Source organism: Amphiprion ocellaris, chromosome 24, assembly GCF_022539595.1.
Source record: "Amphiprion ocellaris isolate individual 3 ecotype Okinawa chromosome 24, ASM2253959v1, whole genome shotgun sequence".
Taxonomy (NCBI): domain Eukaryota; kingdom Metazoa; phylum Chordata; class Actinopteri; family Pomacentridae; genus Amphiprion; species Amphiprion ocellaris.
Window position 1 is genome coordinate 19,847,283 of NC_072789.1, and position 26,781 is coordinate 19,874,063.

The 26,781-nt window shown below is 38.4% G+C and overlaps 1 protein-coding gene and 1 long non-coding RNA gene across 7 annotated transcripts; one reads left to right on the top strand and one right to left on the bottom strand.

Moving 5' to 3' along the window:
- Window positions 1-109: 109 nt before the first annotated feature.
- On the top strand, window positions 110-9,968 carry LOC129348304 (uncharacterized). Its single transcript, XR_008600820.1, has 3 exons — window positions 110-258; window positions 2,407-2,774; window positions 9,831-9,968. It is a non-coding gene; the product is annotated as an uncharacterized LOC129348304 (long non-coding RNA).
- Window positions 2,002-26,377, bottom strand: stat1a (signal transducer and activator of transcription 1a). Of its 6 annotated transcripts, none has more exons than XM_055008404.1 (25): window positions 26,220-26,377; window positions 22,204-22,334; window positions 20,563-20,707; window positions 20,386-20,481; window positions 19,534-19,617; window positions 19,380-19,458; window positions 19,161-19,252; window positions 16,842-16,993; window positions 16,609-16,767; window positions 14,649-14,741; window positions 13,624-13,683; window positions 13,524-13,544; window positions 13,324-13,414; window positions 13,041-13,082; window positions 11,600-11,689; window positions 10,048-10,146; window positions 9,838-9,973; window positions 7,725-7,780; window positions 7,518-7,615; window positions 7,309-7,448; window positions 5,742-5,930; window positions 5,579-5,654; window positions 5,118-5,214; window positions 4,359-4,397; window positions 2,002-2,578 (listed from the first exon to the last, which is right to left on the bottom strand). In XM_055008404.1, the coding sequence occupies exons 2-25, from the start codon at window positions 22,329-22,331 to the stop codon at window positions 2,549-2,551; spliced, it is 2,292 nt and encodes a 763-aa protein (XP_054864379.1). In that variant the 5' UTR covers window positions 22,332-22,334; window positions 26,220-26,377; the 3' UTR covers window positions 2,002-2,548. The 6 variants fall into 6 exon arrangements, with proteins under 6 accessions (XP_054864379.1, XP_054864378.1, XP_054864376.1 ...); XM_055008403.1 differs by having other exon boundaries at window positions 7,518-7,612; window positions 19,534-19,620; XM_055008401.1 differs by having other exon boundaries at window positions 19,534-19,620.
- Between the last annotated feature and the right edge of the window lie 404 nt (window positions 26,378-26,781).

The following is a 26,781-nucleotide window of genomic DNA, read 5'->3' on the forward strand; positions in this document are numbered from 1 at the left end:
AGAAGCTGAAGTCTGATAGAAATAAGAAGCTGAAATCTGATAGAAAGAAGAAGCATTCACACAGGTGCTCCACTCAGCTGGGGCGGAACCAATCTGCGGCTGCAGGTTTCCTACCTGTGGCATAAAAAGGGACACACGCAGCACTGAGGAGGAAGGAGAATGAATGAGCTCCTCAAATAAATAAAGTGGCTGTGAGCGTGAAGATCTGCGGCAAACTGTGCAGGACTGCTTCATCTACAAAAATCCAGGTAGCAGCAGGTAAGAGCAGAACCATGAAAGATCTGGGAGACTGTTTAACCTGCAGAACGTGTTAGCATTAGCATTAGCCACGGAGCGGCTGGTTGCTAACTTTCTTATGTCTGTATGCCATTTATTGCTGTGTGTTTGTAATTGCTCAGTTGAAAATAAGACTGCAGGCTAATTGGTACTAATTAGAGGTTTTCCAGCTAAGGTTAAAGACCAGTTAATTCATTCTGTTTGTAATGGTGGGTTTGTACTATGCACTTTATTCTATTTGTTTATTTATTGGATCTGGAACGGAATGCACTTTAAAAGTCACTTTATGCACTTTAAATAATTTTAAAAATATGAATTAAAAAGTATAAAAATAGTTTAAAAAGTCTGATAGAAATGTTAAGAGTAAAATTTGTTAAAATGTGATTAAAATCAACTCTTTAAAATGCAGATAAATTCATATGCAGCATAGGATTTGTTTGAAAATTGGTCATGCCATGGTTTGTTGCTTCAGTTATTTGATGTTGAGGTTAACAAACATAAATTGAGCAGCATTTACTAATGAGGTGAAATTGTACGAGGGGAATGGCTGTTACTATCTGCTGAATGCAATATTGTGAACATTGTTCTTTTGAGTTTTGTTTAAAGGTTTTTCACCTAAACCTATCAACTAAATCTATCAACTAAGTTGCCATCATTGTATTCCATGACCTTGCAATCATTGCAAAATAAAAGAGGAAGCAAAGAAAGCAACTGTTTGACTCATGAGTGGAGTCCAGCTCATAACCTGGGTAGATGAAACATCCTTTTTCAAGTGGGGAAACTGCACACTAACCCTCAAAATCATCAATGATATTCACGTGTCATTGAAAGTGGGAGAACACTTGACAAACATAATTACACAAAGGTTTTCTAATCATCAATGAGTCTTTCAACACCATTAGCTAACACAATGTAGCATTAGAACACAGGAGTGATGGTTGCTGGAAATGTTCCTCTGTACCTCTATGGAGATATTCCATTAAAAATCTGCTGTTTCCAGCTACAATAGTCATTTACCACATTAACAATGTCTACACTGGATTTATCATTCATTTGATGCTATCTTAATTGAAAAAAAATGCTTTCAAAAATAAGGACATTTCTGACCCTAAACTTTTGAATGGTAGTGTATATTTTTTAAATGTTGTGTAAATTTCCAACATCTGTGTGACGTCTGTTGGGCTTCGGTTCAGCTGATCGACATCACTAATGTTTTGGGATTTGTTATCCGTGTTGGATTCAAAACTGACAATATTTCTGCCGATGGGAAGATTTGACCACAAAGTCATTTTACAGTTGCTGTTCTGGACATTTAAAATGAAAAAATTGACTTTGAACCACAGATTTCAAGTCAACATAGAGGAAAAGTCCTTAAAATGTCATTTTGAACAGTTACAATGTGAAGACAACTGTACAGTCTGCTTGATAATAAAGATCCACATGAAAAGCTGCAGCACTGGTATGTATGGGGAGAAATTACATTCTGCTTTCCTACGTTTAGCTCGTTTTTAGACACTCAATAAATATACCTTTCAATTATTATCTTCATCGTTGGAGCAATAACAATTATTGTCATAGAAGATGAGGAACATCGACTAAATCTTTGAAATAAAATCGATTCCTACCTTAAAATGTTTTCAGCTTTACCAGCTCCTAATTTTGTGGATAATATCTAGAAGTTCTTCGCATGAAAGTAGAATCCGGAATGACTGAATAACGTGTCCATTTGAATTTTCTCCAGATTTATTCCAAACCCAGCACAATTATAATTAAACATACACATTTTCAGATTTTGCTGACAACAGTTTTATGTGGTGCTCTATTGGACTGCATCATGTTGACAAATCGTAGCAGAAAATGGTCAATGATGATAATTAGTTCAGTTGAAACTGTCATGTAGTCAGTTTCTTAAATAAATTCTTTTTTTCCCCTCAGAAACAACTCAAACTTTCCTATAAATCATGGTGTTTTCATAGTATCTTTGCTACACACATATGCAGAATCACATTATTATATTGTACGGTTTGACAGCAGGAGTTACTATGGAGGTTAAATTCACATTTAATAAAAAGAAATTTAATGTATGTACAAAAAAAAGGCATATCCCATCTCAGAAGGAAAACTCCTTAGTTTCTTTACAGTTCCTGCAAGGTGATCGCGGAGCTGAAGCCATGAAGTCCTCTAACCTCGTAGCCTGAGAGTGAAGTACATGATGTGAAGACCTCGGAGAAAAAGTACGGTACAAGAAGCTGGATGAAGGTAAGACGACGACTCAGTGTTCGTCTTGGAACTCTGAACTCATCTGAAACGCAAGAAGAACCAAATGTTTATTCAATGTTTGTCTTTTTTGTAGAGAATAAGAACACAAAGACACAAAAGGGTAAAAGCAAACAACAAAAGCACATGAGATGGATGCTGGTTCACATGCAGCACTTCTGATGTTTACATTCATCTCCATGCAACAACTACACATGGAGGACATGGAAAGACAGATGATGGTGAGACAGTCACACTTTAACTCTCCAGGAGGCTGTAAAACCTGTAAAAACCAGTCTGATACCGGACCAGGAACTATTTCAAATTCAACCCAACACCTCAACCAAAAAAAGTCTAAAACTGGTGTCCAGGTCATGAAGGAAGCCGGAGTGAAACCGGTTTAAACCACAGGAAAACCAATAGAGTCTAATGCCAGGTATAAAATCGGACTAAATAGTCTAAACCAGTCCTCAACTAGCCCAAAACCAATCCAGAAACCAGTGAAAAACCACTCCCGAATCGTTCTAAAACCAAGTCAACCATCAGGTCCAGAAGCAGTCTAACACTAGTGTCCAGGTCATAAAAGAAACCAGAGTGAAACCAGTTTAAACCACAGGAAAACCAATAGAGTCTAATGCCAGGTATAAAATCGGACTAAATAGTCTAAACCAGTCCTCAACTAGCCCAAAACCAATCCAGAAACCAGTGAAAAACCACTCCCGAATCGTTCTAAAACCAAGTCAACCATCAGGTCCAGAAGCAGTCTAACACTAGTGTCCAGGTCATAAAAGAAACCAGAGCGAAACCAGTTTAAACCACGGGAAAACCAATGGAAACCAAGTCAAACGCCAGGTCCAAAACTAGTCTAAAAGCAGACAATAGAGTCTAAACTAGTTTTAAACTAGCCCAAAACCAATCCAGAAAAACCAATGGAAACAAAGTCTGACCCCAGGTTTAAAAGCAGACTAAATAGAGTCTAAACCGGTCTTAAACTAACCCAAAACCAATCCAGAAACCAATGAAAAGCCACTGCCAAACCATTCTAAAACCAAGTCTTCCAAAAATAAGGGCAAAACCAGTTTAAATCCAAAATCGCCAAAAGCAGGCTAAATCCAGAGAAAAACCAGTGTGAAACCAAGTGCGACACATGTTGCAAAAGCAGTCTTAAAGAGTCTAAAACCACAGCAAAACCAGTCTAAACCTAGACTAACAAAGTTAATCAAACAGCAGTTCAAATCCAGCCTAAAACCAAGTCCAAAACTAGACCAGAAACCAGGTTCAAAATCAATGTAAAACTTATCCAAAAGTAGGTCCAAAACCAAATCAAGTGCAAAATCTGTTCGGAACTAATCTAAACTTGTCCAAAACCAGTTTGAAACCAAGTCAGCGAAGACACCATGTCCAAAAACTGTCTAAAAAGAAGGTAAAAGCTGTTGAAAACCAATTTAAAAGCTGTCCAAAGCAGTCTGAAAACAGGGTTTAACCCCAGTCAGAACTTACAGCAAAACCAGTTCAACACCAATTCCAACACCTGGTCCAAACCCAGTCTAAAACCAGTCTAAAACCAGTCCTAGAGCAGAGTGCGAACACAGTGTGTGTGATTACACCAAGAGACATGACACTACATGTTACATACATGATGTTATACTGTGTTGCTGTTCTGTCTGTGCAAAAAAAAAACTTCCCAGAGTATACATACAACATAGCACACTACGTACTACTAGAGGCCACATAGCTGCAGTGCATGCTGGGTAAATAAGTGCAGTGTTGGGAGCTTTAGTGTTTACAGAAGTGTCGACACAACGTGCCATTAGAGCTGCATCTACCTGATCGTCAAACTGTCCAAATTCCATCAGATTGTTGGTCTGAAAGCAGAGCAAGAAGAAACACAGACAGACAGACAGACAGACAGACAGACAGACAGACAGACAGACAGACAGACAGACAGACAGACAGACAGACAGACAGACAGACAGACAGACAGACAGACAGACAGATGGCAGCGTTTATAGCTGGACAGACATCAGAGTGGATTTCTGTTTTCGTAATCCTCTCAGAAGAAATCGCCTTTGATCAGACAGCGAAACCTGCATGCTTATGAGTCTATTTTAATTATTCTGACATCCAGTGGTGCCACAGCAATTACGCAAATATCCAAATTACTGGAACTTTCGATTATTACTTCCATTATTTAGTCCAATTTTCACAAAATTTGGAATGCACCTCATTTTGAGGATGCCAGAACCACTAGTAACATCTGCTTTATTACGTATATTATGTTGTTGGAGCCAAACAGGCATTGATTTTGTGTTGACTGTAGAAATCAGGTCAAAATTTTCACTTAAACTGTGTATTTGATAGATAGATTAAACCTTTATTGATCCCACAGCGGGGAAATTTCTAGTAACAGTTTGCTCACGCTGGCTTCAAATGTAGTTTTTTTTGCTCTAGATGTATGAAGTTTAGTACATTTGGGTTGTAAAGGTTAAAATTTGGTGTCTTGGTTTCATTTCGAGCTCAATGCAGGTATCAGGTAAATGATCAGGATTGAAAGCAGCAGGTTCAGGCAGTAATCTGAGTCTCACCACAGCGTCGATGTCTCTGGGGCTGACGTACTGCTCCAGAGCCTTGTAGTCATCAGGAGACATCGGCATCATGTTGTCCTGCAGCCTGGACGGATGTCTGGACCAGGAGAACATTTGTTCATCTCTCATCAATAAAACACATCACTCTATTTATCTGTTCAAACGGACGGACAAAAAGTTGAGTAGAAACTCTGCAAACAGCAGATCCAAAATGGCTGATCATCTAAAAACAGCTAACTTGCTGTACTACTGGAAATCTAGCAAAAACGCAACTAAACTATGGCCTGATTCACCTCTTTCTATCAAAACTAAAGTCTGTATCACACAAACACAGGCCTACAAAGTATCGTAAGATCCTGTCAACACGTCGACCTTTTCACAACTTTAAATTGCTAATTTGAACCACATGAAAAAAGTCCATTCTGTTCAAATGGACGGACAAAAAGTGGCAGTTTTCTTACACTTCTGAAACTGATATGAGCTCTGTCTTCATGTAGCCGCTCTTCTCTGTGTTCTCCACATCCATTGGCTCTGGAGCTGGAAGATCATTGAAACTTCGATCAGGTTCTGATTCACATATTTTTGACTGTGTGAACGAAGCTCGTCACCGGCGGAGGCTCTTACTCTCTGAGGGTTTGGGGTAGTACTTCCCGAACGCCTTGTCTTTGGGGATGCTGGGGTAGAGGAAGCGGAGCGGGTTCTCTGGGATGTTTTCGGCCGCCATCACCTTGTAGGTTCGGATGATGTCGGGCAGAGAAACGGCGGTCAACTCCTTCTTTGTGTACGGCTCCACGGAGTGATAAACCGGCTTTTCTGATTGGACAGAGAGACAAATGTGAAACTCAAGCCTCCTGCGGTCGTTGATCTACAGGCTGGTGGTGTTCATTAAAGCTATTTTGACCAGAACGTCTCCAGAAATGCATGATGTTGCACATTGTAACAGACAGGAGAGAAATAAGCTACACATGCCCATATTTACAGCTTAAAAACACATAAATAATGTTCTTCACTTCAACTCAAAACCAATCCGAAACAGACCAGAAACTAGTTCAAAACCAGTTTAAAAACCAAGCCCAACACCTCAACCAAAACCAGTCTAAAACTAGTGTCCAGGTCATAAAAGAAACCAGTTTAAACCACTGGAAAACCAATTTAAACCAAGTCCGACGTTGGGTCCAGAAGCACTCTAAAAGCAGACTAGAAAGAGTCTAAATCAGTCTTCAACTAGTCCAAAATCAATCCAGAAATCAGTGAAAAACCGCTGCCAAACCATTCTAAAACCAAGTCTGACACCAGGTCCAGAAGCAGTCTAAAAGCAGACTAGGAAGAGTCTAAACTAGTCTCAAACTAGCCCAAAACCAATCCAGAAACCAGTGAAAAACCAGTACAACACAGTCAAAAATCCCTTTGATAACTAGTGGCTTGTCGTCATAATGTGTAATTGTGTTTAATTTTAGGTATTTGCACCTATTCTTCAGGGACACTGCAGACATTTGGCTGGAAATGTAATAAAAACTTAAGTAAACTAAAGTCTTTACCACACAAATACAGGTCTAGAAAGTTTTATGAGCTACAGATAAATCAAAGTAGAAGCTAGTGTGTGCTGCTGTTTTGCACTAAGTGAAAGTATCTAAACTTTGGATAGGTTTTTAAGATGACGTGGAAGCAGCTCTGAAGTAACTGAAACTACGTCTAAGAAGTCGTCGCTGTGGCTTGATTTGGTGTAAACACACAGACAAAAAGTTGAGTGTAAACACTGCAAACAACAGATCCAAAATGGCCGATCATCAAAGTAAGTAATCAGGTAAACAATGGCCTGATTCACCTTTTTGTACAGTTTGTTTGCTCATTACTCAAAGGAATCAAATTAAAGTATCTAAACTTGGTTCTGTGGTGCATATTGAGTTTTTTTAAGATGAGATGGAAGCAGTTTTAAACTAAGTGAAATCTTGACTAAGAAGTTGTGGCTCTATTTGGGAGCCCAAGCAGCAGATCCAAAATGGCCGACCATCTAAAAACAATTTGCTACACTCCTCTAAAAATAACCAAAACACAACTAAACAATGGCCTGATTCACTTCTTTCCACTGTTGCACTCAACTAAAGTATCTAAATGTGATTGTGGGATGTTTATAAACGTTAAAAGGATGTTTTTAAGATGCAGCTTTGTGTTGACGTTGCCTCTTCTTTACCGTGGACGTCGTATTCGATCCAGGTGAAGGTGATTGCTCCCTCTTTGCTGCTTTCACTGAACCTGAGCAGGAAGGTTCCCGGACACTTGTCGCTCAGCAGACCCTTCTCCCTCTCCTTGCTGATGAAGCCCATGATGGAGCTGCACAAAGAAGGCAAACTGAGCTTCAATCCTTCTTCTATGACCGAGTACAGCAGCAGCACTACTCACCCGTCGTTCCACAGGGAGAGAAGGTGTCTCTTAATCAGATCCAGGATTCCTTCGATCCACAGCCAGAACGGGAAAGCTTTCTCGTTGGCACTCTGCTGCTGGACACACAAGAAGACTCCGGTGTCATTAAACCCCACAGCGACAAATGAAAGCACCGTGAACTGTTTAGAGGAGTTTAAAAAACCCTGCAGATGGCCTGAAACTCACCTTGCAGAACTTGGTCCAGGGGATTTGTCCTTCTGGGTTCCTCTGAGCTTTGGCTCCTGCAGAGACACATTCAGATTTCACATTTTCACTCGATTCTGGAGACTTTAGAGGAATGTGTGTGAGGTTGTAGCTACACAACGGCATCGACCTGTCACTTGGTCGAGACTGAAGTATCACTTCAAATATTTGACAATTTGTAGGAAAACTGTCGTGCTCCCACAGTATTTTAACTACATCTGATTCATTAGATCTTCTTCATCATCGGTTTCCTACTTGATCATCTGTTCTAAGCCATCATTTGAGATCTGAAAGTTCTATTTTTGCCTGATGATGGTCTTACTGACTTTTCTTTCATCCACGTATTCTGTTTTTTTTCCCTGTTCTTCAGAGGATGAATTCTCCTGACTGTGTTGATCCTCTGACTTTTTATCATCAGGTCAACACTCAGATGAAGTTCCCATTCATTCCAGCTGTATTTCCTTCAGAACTAATACATGAACGCGCTGCTTTTAAATAGGATAATTATTGTCCTTTTGCACAGTCCAGGTTCTTGTCTGACTTCTAACTGCTTCTTATTTATCTCGTACATTTAAAACTGACCTGTGCAACTGTCAACACTTTGAATCTACACGCTAACACTGTTTAACTGTTATTTTTGCAGCAAAAACTCTAATTCCTTAATCAATCGGTTTCTGATTCTGATAACATGATGAATTAGGATTTCTGAGCCTGGCGACTCCATTAAACTTCAGGATGTTAGCATGTTGACGTTAGCATGTAGCACAAAGACTCGACATGCAAACTACAGCTAATTTAAAACTAGAAAAGCTCAGTCTGGCTGTTCAGTTGTATGATTTCCGACAGATGAAATCTTTAAACAATTGGTAGTCCTCAGCGGTGGATTTGTAGCAGGATCACAATCATGTGATCGTCAACGGACAGTTGAGTGTTCACTTGTTGTCATAGTGACGCTGTGAAGCTATCTCGCAATGATCCAGAAATCTTTAACAAATCCGTGGATCCAGACTATAAGCCGCATCACTGCCAAAATCTAATCACTTGGTCCTTGTGTTTCTTCTGAGCTTCCCTGAAAATTTCATCCAAATCTGTGAGTCCATTTTTCAGAAATCTTGCAAACAGACAAACAGACGGAAGGACAAACGTACCCTAATCACCACATAACTCCACCGTGTTCCTCGTCAGAGTAGTTAGGATCTCTGTGCCTGGTAAATGTATTAAACTTTAGGATGTTAGCATGTTAGCACGCTGACGTTATCATGTAGCACGAAGGCTCAAACTACTGCAAATTTAAAAAAATAAATGATCTCAACATAAACCTTAACAGTAAACATTTTAACCAATCTCAATATGTAGCGCTGCTTAAAAAAAATGCTAAATCACATTTAAAGTAAGAATAATAATAATCTGAATGGTTAACGCAATAAACCGTGACTTCATTTGGTAGTTTAAGTACAGCTTGCTATAAAAATGAGCAGAAATGTAAGTTTTGTGGTTAAAGTCACAGAGATCTTTTGGCCTTAGCCTTTTATGGAGCAAGTGATCATATTTGGTAACTTCCACACACGTTAAATATCTGCCTCTCAGTGAGGTCAAGAAGCATGTGGTTTTCACTGAGCCAATCAGTGAAGATCACTCTACATGACATTACAGAACATGGCATTGTGGCATTTGACCAATCAGCAGAGGCCTGTAACGTATCAAAGTTTCTCTTTTCTCCGAAGTTGGAAAAAGTTGACGAAAGTCACACATTTTATGGTTGAGTAGTTGTACTAAGTGATGACATATACATCTCTTGGAATGTTTTTTTCACCACTAACGGGCAAGGAATCATACATGGTAACTTAATTGACGCTCAATTTCAACATGAAAATTAAAAATGTTGAAAAATGTCACAAAAGTAAAAAGGTCTTACATCCTCCAATAACACTATAGGGTTGAAATTTTGAATTTCAAAGTACTTCAATGAGTGCCCTTTAAAGGGTTGAGTTTGAAAAGTCTTACTGTAGACTTTAAGGACTTTAGGATACTCTGATTTCTGTTAATACCAGCTGTCAATGTGTCACTAGTCTTGTGAATGTGCTGCAGTTCTGACCGAGCAGCTTGTCGGCGAGCATGTTGAGCTGCTCCTGGTTCAGGCCTCGCTTGGTGACGGAGGAGAACTGCCAGCTGAGAACCTCGGACAGCTGACACCACTTGGCCGGAGGCGGGGAGAGGAAGAACTTCAGGTTCTGGAAAACAGAAAAGTCTGTCAACTCCGAAGCATCTGTAGCGCAGAGTCGCTGAAGAATGGAAGAGTTCTTACTTTGGGCTCCGTGGTCAGCATGTTGTACCAGAGGATGGAGGCCCAGCCGCTGGGCAGCTGGCAGACGTTGGAGATGACGACGACCGGCAGAGACATGGCCTGTAAGAGACGACAAGAAACAGGCAGCAACACACAAGTAAGTAACAATAGATTATTAAAATTCATTTCTAGATATTTCATTCGGTTTGTGCTCATAAGTTTACATATCCTGGCAGAATTTGTGAAGTTTTGTCAATTTTTTCAGAAAATACAGTACTGTTCAAAAGTTTCAGATCACCCAGACAATTTCATGTTTTCCATGAAAACTCCCACTTTATCCATGTGCTAACATAACTGCACAAGGGTTTTCTAATCATCAATGAGCCTTTCAACACCATTAGCTAACACAATGTAGCATTAGAACACAGGAGTGATGGTTGCTGGAAATGTTCCTCTGTACCCCTATGGAGATATTCCATTAAAAATCAGCTGTTTCCAGCTAAAATAGTCATTTACCACATTAACAATGTCTAGGGCTGGCCCGAATAGCAATCTCTGGGCTCCGGATATTCGGCCCCGATTAATGACAAATACCCGAACATTTGGATCGGTTCGTAACGTCCGACAGGGGGGTGGAATCTGAATATTCGGATCTCAAAATAAATATTCGGATACTACCATAACGACTGAATATTTGGATATTCAGGTCCAGCCCTAACAATGTCTAGATTGGATTTATCATTTATTTAATGTTCTCTTCATTGAAAAAAAACTGCTCTTCTTTCAAAAATAAGGACATTTCTGAAAATTTCCCTGCCATGGGATCAATAAAGGTTTAATCTATCTATTTCTAAGTGACCCCAAACTTTTGAACAGTAGTGTATGTTTGATCATGCGACTGCACAGTGGCTCGGTGGTTAGTACTGTTGCCTCACAGCTAGAAGATCCCCAGTTCGTGTCCTGGTGTGGGATCTTTCTGCATGGAGTCTGCATGTTCTCCCTGTGGGTTTTCTCCAGGTTCTCCAACTTCCTCCCACAGTTCAAAAACACTGGTAGCTCTGAATTGGGAGGTTGTCCGTAGGTGTGAATGTGATTGTTTGTCTCTATATGTAGTCCTGTGATAGACTGTTACCTGTCCAGGGTGTCCCCTGCCTTTTCTAAGTCAGCTGGGATAGACTCCAGCCGCCTGCGACCCTAATGACGATAAAGCCGTGTATAGATGATGGATGGATGGATTTGCTCTACTCTAGGATGACCAAAGGTCTAGTTTTCACGTCCTGTCCTGTCCTGGCCATCCCTGGTTGTTTTTTTTATAAAGGAATATAACAATTTTCTATCCATACCGAGGAAGCATACTTTAAATGTATTTAAATTATAAGGCATCTTTGAGTAAACTTCGAGTATCATTTGAGTGTCCTGGTTTTCGGTAATCAAAGTGGTCACCCTACTGTACTCACTCACGTTTTCAGTAAAAAAAATGGTACATAGTTTACTAACTCTGCTAGGGTACGTAAACTTAAGAGCACAACTTTACGTAGCACAATGCAGAAGTCGTGTTTGTGTCGCGTCTCACCTCCAGCTTGATGTTGACTCCGGACTGGTTGAGCTGCAGTTCGGACTCGAAGCTGAGCGAGTGAAGTTCCTCGGTGACGATCAGAGGCCCCTGAACAAACAGACACACACTCAGCTCGCACAAAACTACAACGAAAACAATGACACAACCCAGAACCACAACACAGCAGGAGGTGTTGTGGCCATCACCACCCTCACCCCGACAGGTCGAGGCAGATGGTCGCCTTCCCTGAGCCTGGTTCTGTCGCAGGTTTGTTCCCCTACTTATTCTCTGGGTTTTTTCATTCCTGTTGGGTTTTCTGTTCTCTTTTTACAATTCATAATGTCTCTACCTGCCTATGCTAAGCCCTCTGAGATGACGTATGTTGTGAATTTGTGAATAACACAATAGAAAAGTCCCACAACTCTGCAAAAAACAAGCAATGCTCCAAAAGCAGTTCAGTTCTAAGTATATGTTTAATTTAGTTTCAGGACTTATGCAGGTTCATCGAGCTGAATTTAACACCTTTATTAAATGTAACTGAACACCTGCAACCATCTGCATATAAAATATGATAAAAAAATCAGCAATTATTTGTTGTGACATCACATTTCTTAGAGATGCAATTAATGATTTTAATGCAGACCCTGAGAAGCAGCTACAAAGTGGTATATTATCTATTAAAGATTAAATTAGAACAATAATTTTAGAAGCTAGATTTTAGTAATTACTCAAACAAATATGCTAATATTTTGCTGTTTTTAGCATCACAATCTAGAGATTTTTATCATATATGATGGCAAACTTCAAGTACAATATTTAATTTTTTACAATATCTATGAAGGCCTTTTAGAAGACGAAAAATGCAAGAATTAGAATTCTTTTAGGCTAATTCTTTAAAACTAACATACTGCAAATAACTTCTGTCACTTTCAGTCTTTTTTTATTTCATTAAATATGCCAAAATAACCTCTTACAGTTGCTATTTGCAGACCTTTCATGTGTCATTATAGCATTTTTTAAGGGTTTTTCTTGTGACATGATGCGTTTCTGTCACTGGTATTATTCTTAATTTCTCCACCAGATGTCACCGAAGTGTAACTAATGGACTGAAACAGGAAGTTGATTTTCACATTCCTGATAAACTGCAGCCTTTACACTTGGGGAAAACCATTTGCTTTCAGAGTTTATGTATTTATTTAAATGGTCAGTTTTAATATTATATTTTCTACAAATAAACTCATCCATAAATGTCTAAATAACACATCAACATATAATTACCCTCAGAACTAAATACAGATCTGTGATTATTTCAGGCTGCATCAGTTATGTTTTTGCTGTTTATTATGTTTTCTAAGGTATTTTTTTGTTCAAATCTTTACTGTAGCATAAGTACATGGAACAGCATGCGGCGTTAAAATAAACATGACTTCATATTAGACAGGCTACGAGAGGCTCTTACCTCGTTTGTTCTGTTTCCGGCTACTTTCTGCTCTTTCAGTTGCTGCGTTAAGAAGACGATGAGGTTAAAAAAACAACAGGAATCAACAAGGGCGGTCAAAGATTTCATTATTTTCCGCCTATCTATGTAAAGAATTCATGCAACTTTACTCAACTTTGAATAAAATGCTCCTTTTCTTTTTGCAAGTTGTCAAATCTACTGCAAAACTACCACAACAGCACAACAAATGTTTGAATCAAAACCTATCAGTGCTAAAGCTGCTAAAAGCAAACCTTCAGCTTACCAAATGTCTGAACTCCGCCGCCAGGCTGCCGTTCGACTCCTCCATGTTCATGACTTTGGTGTTCGTTCCCAAAATGTTGAACTTCCGAAACCTGATTTCAACAAATCGTTTTTTTACTTAGCAGTGGAAGCAGATGTTGTGTTAGCACTACTTTTATATCGTAAAACACATGAATATGTGGATATATTTTAGAGATGTACCCTTTCTTCTCTGTAACATCCCTGAAAGAGAGAAGAAAAGTGTGTTATGGGTTTGAAAACATGCAGGTTTTCAGATTTAAAGCAGGATAAACAAACTCACTTATCGAACACAGCTTTGACTTTGATTTGGTAGTTGAACTCCTGCAGCTTCACCAGGAACCTGAACAAAAAGGAAGCAAGAAACTATTGGTCTGTAATCTTAATCTGACCTTCTCCCAACTACAATATAAACCCAAAGATCAGACAGAATCCTGAGAACTGATGCTGGCATGAACTGCTGCTCTGTCGGTGTCACTTCTCCTGATTAAATCCCCAATCAAGCTAAAAAACGTAACAGTGAAAGTACAAAGCTTAGTTAAAGTCAAAGTCAGCTTCATTGTCAATTCTTCAATATGGACACGACATACCAAGCATCGAAATTACCTTACTTTCTCCTCATGTTACAGTGGACATTAAACACTTAGAAGGTTCTGAGATAGAAAAATAATAATAATAATATAAATTTAGAAATATAATTTAAAAAAAATAAGTTTTAAAAACACAAAAACTAGGTAAATTAGGAGCTAGAAAGGAAAAATCAGGTAAACTAAGAACAAAGGAAGCAAAACTAGAACTAAGCAACAACTAAGAACAAACACTACTGACCCTTTGTGAATGAAAAAAAATATAACAGAATGTGAACAAAAACATCATTCCAGTGAAAATTAAAGTATAAATACAGCTGTGTCTTTAGTTTTTAGCTTAGAAGATTCAAAACATCTTCATGCAGCTGGGACAAGAAATAATAATAATATTTAATAATTATCACCCGATTAGCTAAAGAATTGATTTTATCACTTCGATGATAAAACGGCAAAAAGTGTTTCCAATAAAGGCCATCATAAGGTGTCAGTTTGTTGGAAAATTCCATTTAGAATCATGTAAAACGGACAAAAGCAACAAATTCTCACAATTTGGGTAATTTAAACCATTAAATGCTTGACCTTTTTGTTATCTAAATTTTTTTTTTTGCATTACATATTTCTATATTACTAGAAAGAGCCTGAATTGATGCTCCTGTAACTTCTCATGTTTCACCTGGATCGTTCATGTGTGCAGTTTAATCCTGGTTTGCTTGTTTCTTACCGGAGTTTCACCGTAAACTGGACGCCCGTTTTCAGCACCAGCGGCCTCTGAGGGTGGGTTGGCATGCAGGGCTGCCTCTCTACGACCAGAGAGCTGCACAGACAGACAACAATCACCACCGGTCGTCAACGATGAGGCGAAAAGACAATAAGTTGTGATTGAGGGGTGTGTAGCAACCAATAACGTAATAACTTGCCAGAAATGTAATAAGTTATTACGTTATTGGTTGGTAATAATCAACTGCTGGACCCAACAGTGGTCTAAGTTTAAACATAAAACAGTTATTTGGTGAGGACAACTGATGGATGAAAGCCTGGATTCTGGCAGTACAAAGCTAAGGACATTTACTGGAAGAAGTTGTGAAGGAAGGTCATAATGGTCTTTAGACAGGCAGACGCTGCAGGAGGTTAGATATCGTCTATTCTGACATGACTAAACAGACTAGTGTCTCCACATTGGTCTGTAATGTAAATCTGACCTTCTCCCAACTACGATATAAACCCAAAGATCAGCGAGAATCCTCAGAACTGATGCTGGCGTTGCTTGCATGAACTGCTGCTCTGTTGGTGTCACTTCTCCTGATATCAGTAAACATTACTGTCAGCCTAAAGGCCACAATAAACTGTGCAATTTTCGGCCACCGCAGACGAAAAATAACAACCGTGAGAGAAGTGTGGCGATATCTTTGGTCTTGGCTCTAAATCGCTGGTCCTACGTTGCACCGTGAGACAGGTTCAAGGACAGCCGTTGTCATGGTCTTACGACCAAAGACAAGGTGCGATAAAATTCTGACTGTCAGAAATTTGGGGTGATCATCTCACAGTGTGATGCTGCTGGACCTACATCATCTAACTAACCAATAGAAAAGCAGGATGAAATGATGTCCTGATCAGCAGGACGCTGGAGCTAAACCCAAATAGATGATTTGCGGCGACAAAACGCATCAAAAAAGTATGTGGGATTTAAACAAAGAAGACAGTCTTGTAGAGTTGTGGCAGCAGAAGCCTTTTGACGTGTCCTCCAGCTCGTACCACAACCGCACAAAAAAGGACGAAGCATGGAAGGATATAGCAGTAGAATTGCAGCTCCCAGGTTAGTAATCTAGCATTAGCGGCTAGCAAACACACACAAACACAGCTGTAAATAGTGGCCACAGCACTTAGTTTATGTTATTAAATCAATAAAAATTAAATCTGTTCATGTTTCATTAGTTTCCCTGTGATTGTAGGAGCTCCGTTTATGCTTAGGTTGTTTATTTTTCATGGATGGACGGCGCACACTTTTTGCACGTTCACGTCAACTCACGTACATCGTAGGCTGAGATTCAGCTGCGTTTTCATCGTACAATCTGCACACAGCAAACTTCACGTTGTGGCCAAAGATTATTAGATTCATGTCATACAGTGTAGCAAGCTGTGAACTTATAAGATTGTTAAAATCGCACAGTGTGTAGAGGCCTTAAGTCCTCTGATCTCCAGTGTTTCTCTCCGAGTCTGCTTCTTCATCCTCTCTCGACCTCGCTGAACTTCCACAACAGAAGTAATGTCAATTTTATGTTGATGTTTTCCCCTTCGTTCAATATGTACATGATACTCTTAAGTTTTTTGGAGTTAAGTGCCATTATAGCACCAATCCAGTTATCTAAAGATAGGTTTAAGTGAGGACTGAATTCATTTGACAATGCAACATCCAACAGAAACATGGAATTATGAATTTACATATCAAAGCAAACAAACAATATTCTAAGTAAAGATTTTGTCCAACAAATAATTCTCAAATTGGCAGAGAGTGAGAGCTACACGATGGATGAACATGACGACTATGCCGTCCACTATACCTGTTTTTGATGAGCAAACTGCGCAGGATTTCACAGGATTTTTGAAAAGACTTATTAATGCTAGGCCATAAACGTAATTACATTATTGGTGACTATGTTATTGGTTGCTACAGGGCGTCTTACTTGGAGAGGAGGTTCTTGAGAAGCTCCAGAGCCCGGGCCTCCAGGAAAGCTTTCTTCTGCGTGATGGGGTCGCTGTCGTAGGTGAACTTCTGCTCCAGCTCCTGCAGCTTCTTCAGGTGCTGACGGACCTGCTGGAGACTCTCTGCCACGGCGGTGAACCTGCAGGAAGAGGAGGAGGTCATGGAGGAGGAAGGAGGAGGTAGAAGTGGAGGACGGAGGAGAGCGGGAGTCACCAGTTCTGCAGCTGGTCCACACAGGCGTTGGGCGGACCGCCGATGCAGGCGATCTGCTGCCGCTGCTTCCACTCGGGCAGCTCCTCGGAGATCAGGTCTGCCAGCAGCGCCTGGGTGACGTTCAGGAGGTCGGTCAGCTGGTTCACCACGTCCTGGCAGACAGCAAAGGTCACGTCATGGTCTATGGAAGCGCTCATTCATTTGTTAGTCTACTATAAATCTGATGTTTAAGCATTATTTTAGACCTGTTCTGGGGGGGCTAAGGAAAGTCGGAGATTTTTATAATCTAAAAACCATCATAAAGCAGCACTGTTATCTGACAATTTAAGCATGTTTATAAGAAGAAAGGAAAAGGTGAGATGTACCACCCAAAGCTACAAATTTCTCTGAAAAAGCCAGATTTTTAGATGAATCAGAAATCACTGGCTAATTCTGTGGACGTTTATAGAAAATGATGCGACTTCTCACTTGATTTGCTACTTCAGTGAATATTTCCCTACAAAGTTTATGGTCTCAGTCATTAGTTTCAAGTCTCCTTTAACACAGCAGGGTGTTGTTATTACGACTTATGGTTCAATTTAGAGTAAAATAGACACTAAAGCAGTGTATGTTTTACACAAAACTCTTCCAAATTCAAGGTTTCACAGCAGCAGTCCACTAACCAATGGATGCCATCGTGGTTGCTACATGTTCCGTTACAGTTTATGCTCTAAAACACTCCTCAAGAACTACTTCCCAGAGACTATTACCTGGATCTGACAGTTCCCAAAATGTCCCATTATCTCTGACATACATCAATCTGCTTAGAAACCATAAAAACCTCAGAATCCGCCTGATAATTGTCAGGTTTTTTAAAGTTTTTTTAATCAAAAAATTAGCTGCTGATTTCTAATTTGGCTACTTTTACTGGTGCCAGTGAAGTAAAATGTAAACAAATCTACAAAAATGGGGTCAATCCAACTTAATGTGATAAAGCTCACTGAACCAGCTGGTAAATAAACATAATTATGTTGTTAATTGAAGCAAAGACACAACAGTGTGAAGTGTGCAGTTTTAAGTAGTCCTAAGAAAGAAATTGATCAGAATACCGGGGGTCCCAGTTTACGACGTCCTGCAGCATTTCGTCATTACGTTGAAACTGGTTACACTGCGTGGAACTAGTTGGCGAGTGCAGCGGATGAATATGTCGTCACGCGGCGCTATAAGAGGAAGACGCCTTTGTTTACATTCACTGGTTGTATACCACATTGGATTGTGCTACATTCACTAACTTTTTGCCTTTCATTATGATTCCCAAGTGTAAGTCCGAATCTATTGCGATTGCGTCATGTGAGTTCCAACTTATGGCGAAAATCGACTTACTTAATTTCCAGACTATAAGCTGCTACTTTTTTCACACGCTTTGAACCCTGTGGCTTAAACAATGACGCGGCTAATGAATAGATTTTTACAGGCTAACGAGCTTCATGCCACCAATATGTTTTGCCTCGTCATATCAGACCAATGAAATTACCGAACAGGTCACAGTGGACCAATGAAACTGTTTCAGTTAAATCAAATGCACTCCCACTAAATTCTTCAGATCCTGCATTTTCTGCCGTGTTACTGCCGTGTTACTGCCACGTCACTGCCGTGTTACTGCCATGTCACTGCCACGTCACTGCCGTGTTACTGCCATGTTACTGCCACGTGACTGCCGTATTACTGCCACGTCACTGCCATTTTACTGCTGTGTTACTGACGTATTACTGCCATGTTACTGCCACGTCACTGCCGTATTACTGCCATTTTACTGCGGTGTTACTGCCGTATTACTGCCATTTTACTGCCGTATTACTGCCGTGTCACTGCCCTGTTACTTCCATGTTACTGCCACGTCACTGCCGTATTACTGCCATGTTACTGCCACGTCACTGCCGTATTACTGCCATTTTACTGCCGTGTTACTGCCGTATTACTGCCATTTTACTGCCGTATTACTGCCGTGTCACTGCCACGTCACTGCCATTTTAATTACAAGTTTGAAAAAATATTTCTGTGTAAATATCACGTTACAACGTGGAGACCTGCAGCTTATAGACAAGTGTGGCTTATATATTTACAAAATTTGTTTTCTTTTTAAATTTAGTGGCTGCGGCTTATATTCAGGTGCGCTCAATAGTCCGAACATTACAGTACATCGCACTGTAGGAATGGAACTTCAACGTAAGTCGAGGACCCCCATAATAACCTAGAGGAAGAGGGATCCAAACCCAGACTTAAGGGATAAATAGTGTCACTATGGTTAACATCAGGTTTATTTGGTTATTCAGGGATCACCTGACGTTTAGCCTTCAGCTCAGTGCACATCCTCAAGATCGTCAGCTTCTCTTTCTCCAGCTCCTTTGGTGTCATGCCATTCATTTCATTCTCTATGGAACAGGAGAAACGCTAATTAAACCTGAAATCGGCTTCAAAAAGTAAAGTATGAGCATCGGGGAATCATCGCAATCTCAGACAAAAGATAAGAAAAAGTTAGGAAACGTGCGACGTTCTCACCCCTGTTCTTCAGCGTGTTGATCCTGAAGTCGTACTCGTCCTGCAGGTCCTCCAGGTTCTTGATGTTCTGATCCACCACCTGGGAACACAAACGCAGTTTAATGCGACTCCAAGACATCAACCTGTAACTGACAGAACACCTGCTGGGTCTCACCTGGACTCTGTCTTTCATCTCTTTCACGTTGTTGTCCAGCTTCTGCTTCTCCACCACCATGGCCGACACCGTCCCCTCGCCCTCCTGCTGCACAAGCAGAGCATCAGTCTTTATAAATATATTTAGAATAATCACGTTTTCTAAATTACTCACACGCAGTAACTTTTTACTTTGGTGTGATTCCTCGACAGAGAAATGGTTTGACTGTAAAACAATATTTAAGATACAGATTTGGAATCAGTTACCAGAAAATCTTTTTGTTGTCAGCGAGTAGAAACCTGAATATTATGTTAGATTTGAAGCAATGAAAAATACTCTTATTTTACTCCATTATATTGCTCTGGACTCTAATAATAGTCTATTATATTCTCATATACTCTATTTCATTGCTCAGTACTCTTATAATACTCTATTTTATTGCTGTGTACTCTTATAATGCTCTATTTTATTGCTCTGTACTCTTATAATACTTTATTTTATTGCTCAATACTCTTATAATACTCTATTTTTTTTGCTCTATACTTTTATAATACTCTATTTTATTGCTCCATATTCTTAATAATTCTCTATTTTATTGCTCAGTAGTCTTACAATACTCTTTTTATTCTTATGTACTCTTATAATACTCCATTTTATTGTTTTTTGTACTCTCATAATGCATTTTTTTATTGTAAATAGCACCAGTTTGCACCTTAGTGTAAACACAAACATTTTTTTGCACATTTCTGTAAATACCAGCATTCAAGGCACCTTATTGCTATCTCTACTTCTTCAACCAGCACAGTTTGATGCTCTTTTGTGCACTCTTCCTTTATCTATCTTGTATGTAACACGTGTGTGCTAGGTTTTTACCTCGGCGCTCTGGGCATTGGCCAGGATCTTCTGCTCCTCCTTCAGGTTCCTGGAGATGATCATGGCCATGTGGACGGGATCTTCCTGGAAGCGATCCTGGAAAGAGAGAGTCGCTCTGCGTTTAGAATCCGTCACTAAAACCTAGAACGGAGAGAAACGAGCACCTAGGCGTCTGACCTGCAGGTTCCTCTTGATCTTGCGGATGTTGTGCTGCAGCAGGAAGTTGTTCTCCAGGGCGAAGCGGCTGTGCTGGTCGTCGAGCTGAGCGAGGAGGTCGTGGAAGCGAACGGTGGCCAGCGAGTCCTGAAACGCCACCGTGTCCCTGGGGAGGCCGACAGGAGACAACCAGTGAATACTTCCATCACTCGGTAAATTGTTTAGTCACAAATAGGTTCACAGAGCTCAAAGCAGCACAAATCAAAACCTTAATGGGACATTTTCCGTGATATAAAGCACAGGAAGTACAGAAACGAGACGAGATTTGGCAGCTTTCCTGACTAGTACAGCACTCAGAAAGCTCAGGACTCTGCCATGGCTGCTCAGTCGTATCATTTCTGACGGATGAAATCTTGAAAAAATTGGTGGCAGAAATCACGGCAACATAGAATGTGTCCATTTAATATAGATGTACCCTCAAACAAAATGACCTTGTGCTGAGCACAGGCGTGTTCTGCATGTGTACGTTATGTACGGATACTGAATCACGTGACCTAAATATGTAGCAGGCGGCAGGAATTGATGGGACTCAGCAGGCAGCTGACGTAGTGTTCACTGGTTGTCATGGTTACAGTGACGCCGTACTGCTATCTGGCAATGATACAGAAATCTTTAACAAGTCCGTGGCTCAAGACTATAAGCTGCATCACTGATAAAATCTAATCACTTGGTCCTTCTGTCATTTCTGACCTTCCCTGAAAATTTTATCCAAATCTGTTAGTCCGTTGTTGAGTAACGTTGCTAACAGAAAGACAAACAGACAGATGGACAAACGTACACCGATCGTCACATAACTCCACCGTTCCTTGGTTAGGTAACAACAGTAAATCTGTGTTAGCGAAAACATCAATCAAATAACGCAGCGGTCCCCAACCACCACGCCACACTGAAAGAACGAAACATTTTATTATTTTTTTATTTAAGGTGGAGTTTGCAGGGTGTTTTATTTTGAAAAATGACTTAATTGTCTTCCGGTCACTTCCGTCTGTGCTTGTTTCTCCACGCCAAATTTATATGAAGCTGTCAATCTGCCACAATGAATTTAAAAAAACAAAACAATTGTCTCTAGAGGGCAATAAAAAAAACTTTTATAAAATGAAAAACCATTATTATCTGTTACGTTCATGACGACTGGTTTGTGAAAAACCTTGAAATCAACCTTGAATTTTAAAGCCACTGAAAACTATGAAACGTGTCATTTTCATAAAATGTTTAAATAATGACGACATAGTACAACACTTTAATTTGTTAATATGTTTTCAATGGACATGAAGACGCTCCCTTCAAAAAAATACTGTTAAAATGTTCTGAAATGTGTGTTTTCCACTTTCAATTTTAGTTAGACCTGTGGCAGTTAATTTTTGATGTATTTGGAGTAGAGCAAACAAGATTCCATGTTTTTTTTTTTTTATTCCATGCCAACTCACTGAGGGCCTCCTGCTTGATTTCCTTGGAAAAAAAAAATCCTCTCAAAGTTTTGCCCGATTTTTTTTTTTTTTTTTTTTTTTTTTCCCAAGAAAATCAACTGGGAGGCCCTCGGAGAGTTGGCATGGAATTAAAAATATTACTAATAAAAATGACCGTTTAACGGCCGCCTCTCACCAGTCGATGCTCTCGATCCACTTGCTCAGATACTGGCGGATGTCCATGGGGAAGGAGTCGTCGTACAGCTGGTCCACCTGCTCCAGGTATTTGCAGTCCAGCATCTGAAGCTGGCACCACTGCGCCATCTTCTGGACAACGAGAAGGGAGCAAACTGACCTGGTGATGATCTTAAATATGCTTTTCACACATTTTAGATCAGGGGTGTCAAACTCATTTTAGTTCAGGTTATTTCCACATTCAGCCCAATTTGATCTCAAGTGGACCAGATCAGTAAAATCAGAGCAATAACTTATAAATAACCACAACTCCAAACATTATAAACAACCTCAAATTTCAGAAGAAAAATAAGTTAAATTTCAGCAACATTCAGCCTCATTTTATCATTTAAACATTACAACTGAAACAAATGACAAGTCAAACAAAAAAGGCAAAAAAATAACAAAAACAAGACAGAATATTACAAAAGTGAGGCACAAAATGACAAAAATAGAAAAAAACACAAGTGAGGCAAAAAATGATACACAAAGCAATGACTAAAGCGAAATACAAAAGGACAAAAATAAGACAAAAAACACAAGCCTGGCAAAAAGGAAACACAAAAAGAAACAACAAAATGACAAAAACATGAGACAAATGACAAAAGTCTGACAAAAAAAGAGACAAAAACAACAAACAGGAGACAAAATATTGCAAAAAAGGGGACACAAAATAACAAAAGTGAGAAATGGACGAACAACACAAGCGAGCCAAAAAAAGACACAAAATGCCAAAAACGAGATGAAAAGGTACATAAATCACATAAAAGAGACAAAAAAATTACACAAATGGCATGAATGAGAGAAAAAATGACAAAAGCGAAAAAAAACGACAAAAACATGACACAAATGACAAGTCAGACAAAAAAGACAAAAAACAACAAAAACTAGACAAAATATTACAAACACGAGACACAAAATGACAAAAAAATGAGACAAACGACACGAAACAAAAAAAGAGAAAAAATTAGACAAAAGCAGCAAAAAATGGACAAACAACACAAGCAAGACAAAAAGACACAAAACGCCAAAAGTGAGACAAAAAATTCACAAATGACACAAAGGAGACAAAAAATGACAAAAACGAGAAACAAAATGACACAAATTACAAAAATCTGACAAAAAAGACAAAAAACAACAAAAACCAGACAAAATATTACAAAAATGAGACACAGAATCACAAAAAATGAGACAAACGACACAAAACAAAAGAGACAAAATATTAGACAAAAAAGTTACAAAACGACAAAAAAATGGACAAAAAACACAGACAAAAACAATACACAAAACAACGAATAAAGTAAAACACAAAATGACAAAAAGACCACAAAAAACACAAGCGAGACAAATAACATTTGTCTACAACAAATGGACAAATGACAAAAACAAGAAAGGAACAGAATAACAAAAAAAATAGACAAAAATAAAAAATAGACAAAAATGAGACGCAAAATGACAAAAGAACAATCTAGTATTTTACTTTATGATCAAAACAACTTGTCAAGATCTAGAAATTATTTTAAATTTATAGTTTTACTAATTTCCAATCTGCAGTTAATGTCTTGTCTGGAATTTTTACACTTTACAAAGTCGGGCCAGAGTGGACCCTCCGGAGGACCGGCTTTGGGCCGCAGGCTGCATGTTTGACACCCCTGCTTTAGATGTTTTACAGTTGATAAATAAACACGTCAAAGTTCACCAAGCCACATTTAAGACTGTTTTAATACATTTTGTGCTGGCAAATCCGTTAAAGACGACATAAACACTGCTTTGATGCCTTTTCGCTGCAACTCGTCTTGTTTCCAGTTCCAGAAATAAGGAATCAGAATTCTGACTCAAACATTACCCCACATCCTCCCTGACTCATGGTGCTGTGTAATATTTAAAGCAGAAACTAACAGCTACAAAAGTTGTAACTGAGAGATTTCTAATCTGTGATCTTAGTCCAGGTTTAGTCAGACGTTTTCGCTGTCGTCAGGAAAATCAGTTTGTGCTTCACTGACGAGAAAACAGACTCATGATTTCATTTAAAACCTCAGTTACACAGATTAACTATGACTGGATAACATAACGTGATTCTTCAGCCAGGCTTATTTTTATTGATTACTCTTCTTAGAACTCGTTTTATTTGTTGATTTTTTTTCATTTATTTACCTATTTTAGTCTATTTCATGTAAGTAAAATTTATTTATATAGCACCTTTCACAGACATAAAATCACAAAGTGCTTTACAACAATAATAAAAAAAGGACAAAACAAAAATGATGGTAGCTACAGTACAGTGCATCAAAAGCAATAAATAAAATTTTAAATAAATTTTAAAAATAAATAAAATGACAAAATAAAATAAATAAAACAACAAAAAATAAATAAATATGTAAAATAACAATAAATAAAAATAAATAAATAAAATAACAAAAATACAATAAAATAAATAGAACAATTAATACATAAAATAACAATAAATAAAAAAATAAAATAAATTAAAAACTAAACTAAACAAAATAACAATAAATAAAAATAAAATAAAAATAAATAAATACATAAAATAATAAATAAAAATAAATGAATAAATAAAATAAGTAAAAATATAATAAATAAATAAAATAACAATAACAAAAATAAAACAAATAAAATAACAATAAATCAAATAAAATAAATGAATAAATTTAAAAACCAAAAAATAAACAAAATAACAAAAAAATAAATAAATACATAAATAACAATACAAATAAATAAAATACATAATATAACAATAAATAAAAAACAACAATAATTAAATAAATAAAATTAAATAAATAAATAACAAAATAAATAAAATAACAATAAATAAAAATGAAATAAACTAAATAACCAATAATTTTTTTTAAAAAATCAATAAAATAAAATGGAGTTTATTACTTCATTTGTATTAATCATTATTATTCTGTTCTACACACACACACACACACACACACACACACACACACACATATATATATTTATTTCATTTATTTTAATTCATCTCACCTATTTCACCTCATTTTATTTCATTTTATCTCCCACATTGCATGTGTTAAATAGGATAGGTGTTTTAGAGTCCTTTACTGATATTTTAACTATGGGGTTGAGGTGTTTGTGCTGTTTCATTGCATTTTTTAAAATCATTTTTTTGTCTGTAAAGCACTTTGTGTTGCATTTTTTGCTTGCATGGAAAGCCTTGTACATAATAAAGCCTGACTGATTGATTGATTAAGCTGTTTTTTATTATTATAAGCTGCCAGAATTAATGTAGAAGGCAGGATAGGTTTCATTTTACCCACTCTGCCTCCACCATCAGCCCAATTACAGCCTTCAACAGGAGAATTTCCTGAAAAAAACCTCAACTGGATGCACTGAAGAGTGTCTAAAACACATTATATTCAGTGCTGCGTGCACACGGGTGTGTATAACGGCTTTATTATGCATTTATGACACATTTCCTACTTTTATTTTGGGAGATTAAGCCCCCTACAGCCCACCTGCTAGTTCTCCTCAACCAAACTATGCTCAGAAATATGGCTTTTTAAGGTTTTCTCGTAAAACGTGACACTTTATTGTTATTATTATGAGCTTCAACACATTCATTTTAATGCTGGAGCTTCCCTGAAGAGGTCGGTGTGTATTTAATTCACCTGATGTCACATTTTAGGTCATATTTACACATTTACTGTCTAATTTTAGACGTTTGGTAGTAGGCGATGACGACCATGTAATTCTGTAAAAGGTAGATTTTATGGTCGAAATGTGGCAGCTAGAAGTAAACCAAGAATACAAGGGGAAGCTAGAGTTGCATTTACTTCCTTTACTGGTTTTCTATAACTTGTTTTTTCCCTTTAACTTTATCGACTAGCAAGTTCAACAACTGCTCCGTTTTGTTGATTATCTCAATGTGGCGACAAAGAGCAGAATCGGGCTGAATAACACCTCGACGTGGAGAAATAAATCACTCAAACTTACCTTCTAGTGCTCAGAGGACGTTTTTAATCTCTCACAGAAATGCTGCAGCGTTGTCGAAAAAGGTTTATTTCCTAAATTGTGCAACGCATTTGCCAGGTAGCCTATTTCTACTGTACGGAAACGCATTCAGCTAATCACCGCTCAGAATACTCGGACAGGTCCCGCCCCCTTGCTTGTGACGGCCAATGACAATGAAGAAAATCCGGCTGTTCTGCCATTTAGCAGGTATACCCACATTAGCAAAAATATTAATGGCGTTTTTCATATAAATCATCTTGCATACGCACAAAATCAAACGTGAAGATGTATTTAGTGTTTTTTAAACTTTCAGAGTGCCATAATATCTCTTAAACATGTTTCACATTTTTAAAAACACTAATGTTTGGCTTTTGTGGAGGGGGGAGCCAGTAAACAGAACAGCTGAGAGTAAACCACGTGTTTTTCAAGAAAGAGAAAGTAAGCAGGACTCCAAAAACTCTGAAACTGAAACCTAACCCACTGCACAGGCAAGTTTCTGCACCTAGATGTTCAATTTGTCCAAAAATAAGATTAAAAAAAAAGT

Excerpts from the sequence above, each read along its gene's own strand:
- stat1a (XM_055008401.1), bottom strand. The coding sequence starts at position 22,331 with ATGGCGCAGTGGTGCCAGCTTCAGATGCTGGACTGCAAATACCTGGAG. Across the intron at positions 19,621-20,385 it reads CCAATGCCCAGAGCGCCGAG|CAGGAGGGCGAGGGGACGGT; the intron begins GTAAAAACCTAG and ends CTGCTTGTGCAG. Across the intron at positions 10,147-11,599 it reads GAGTCAACATCAAGCTGGAG|GCCATGTCTCTGCCGGTCGT; the intron begins GTGAGACGCGAC and ends CGTCTCTTACAG.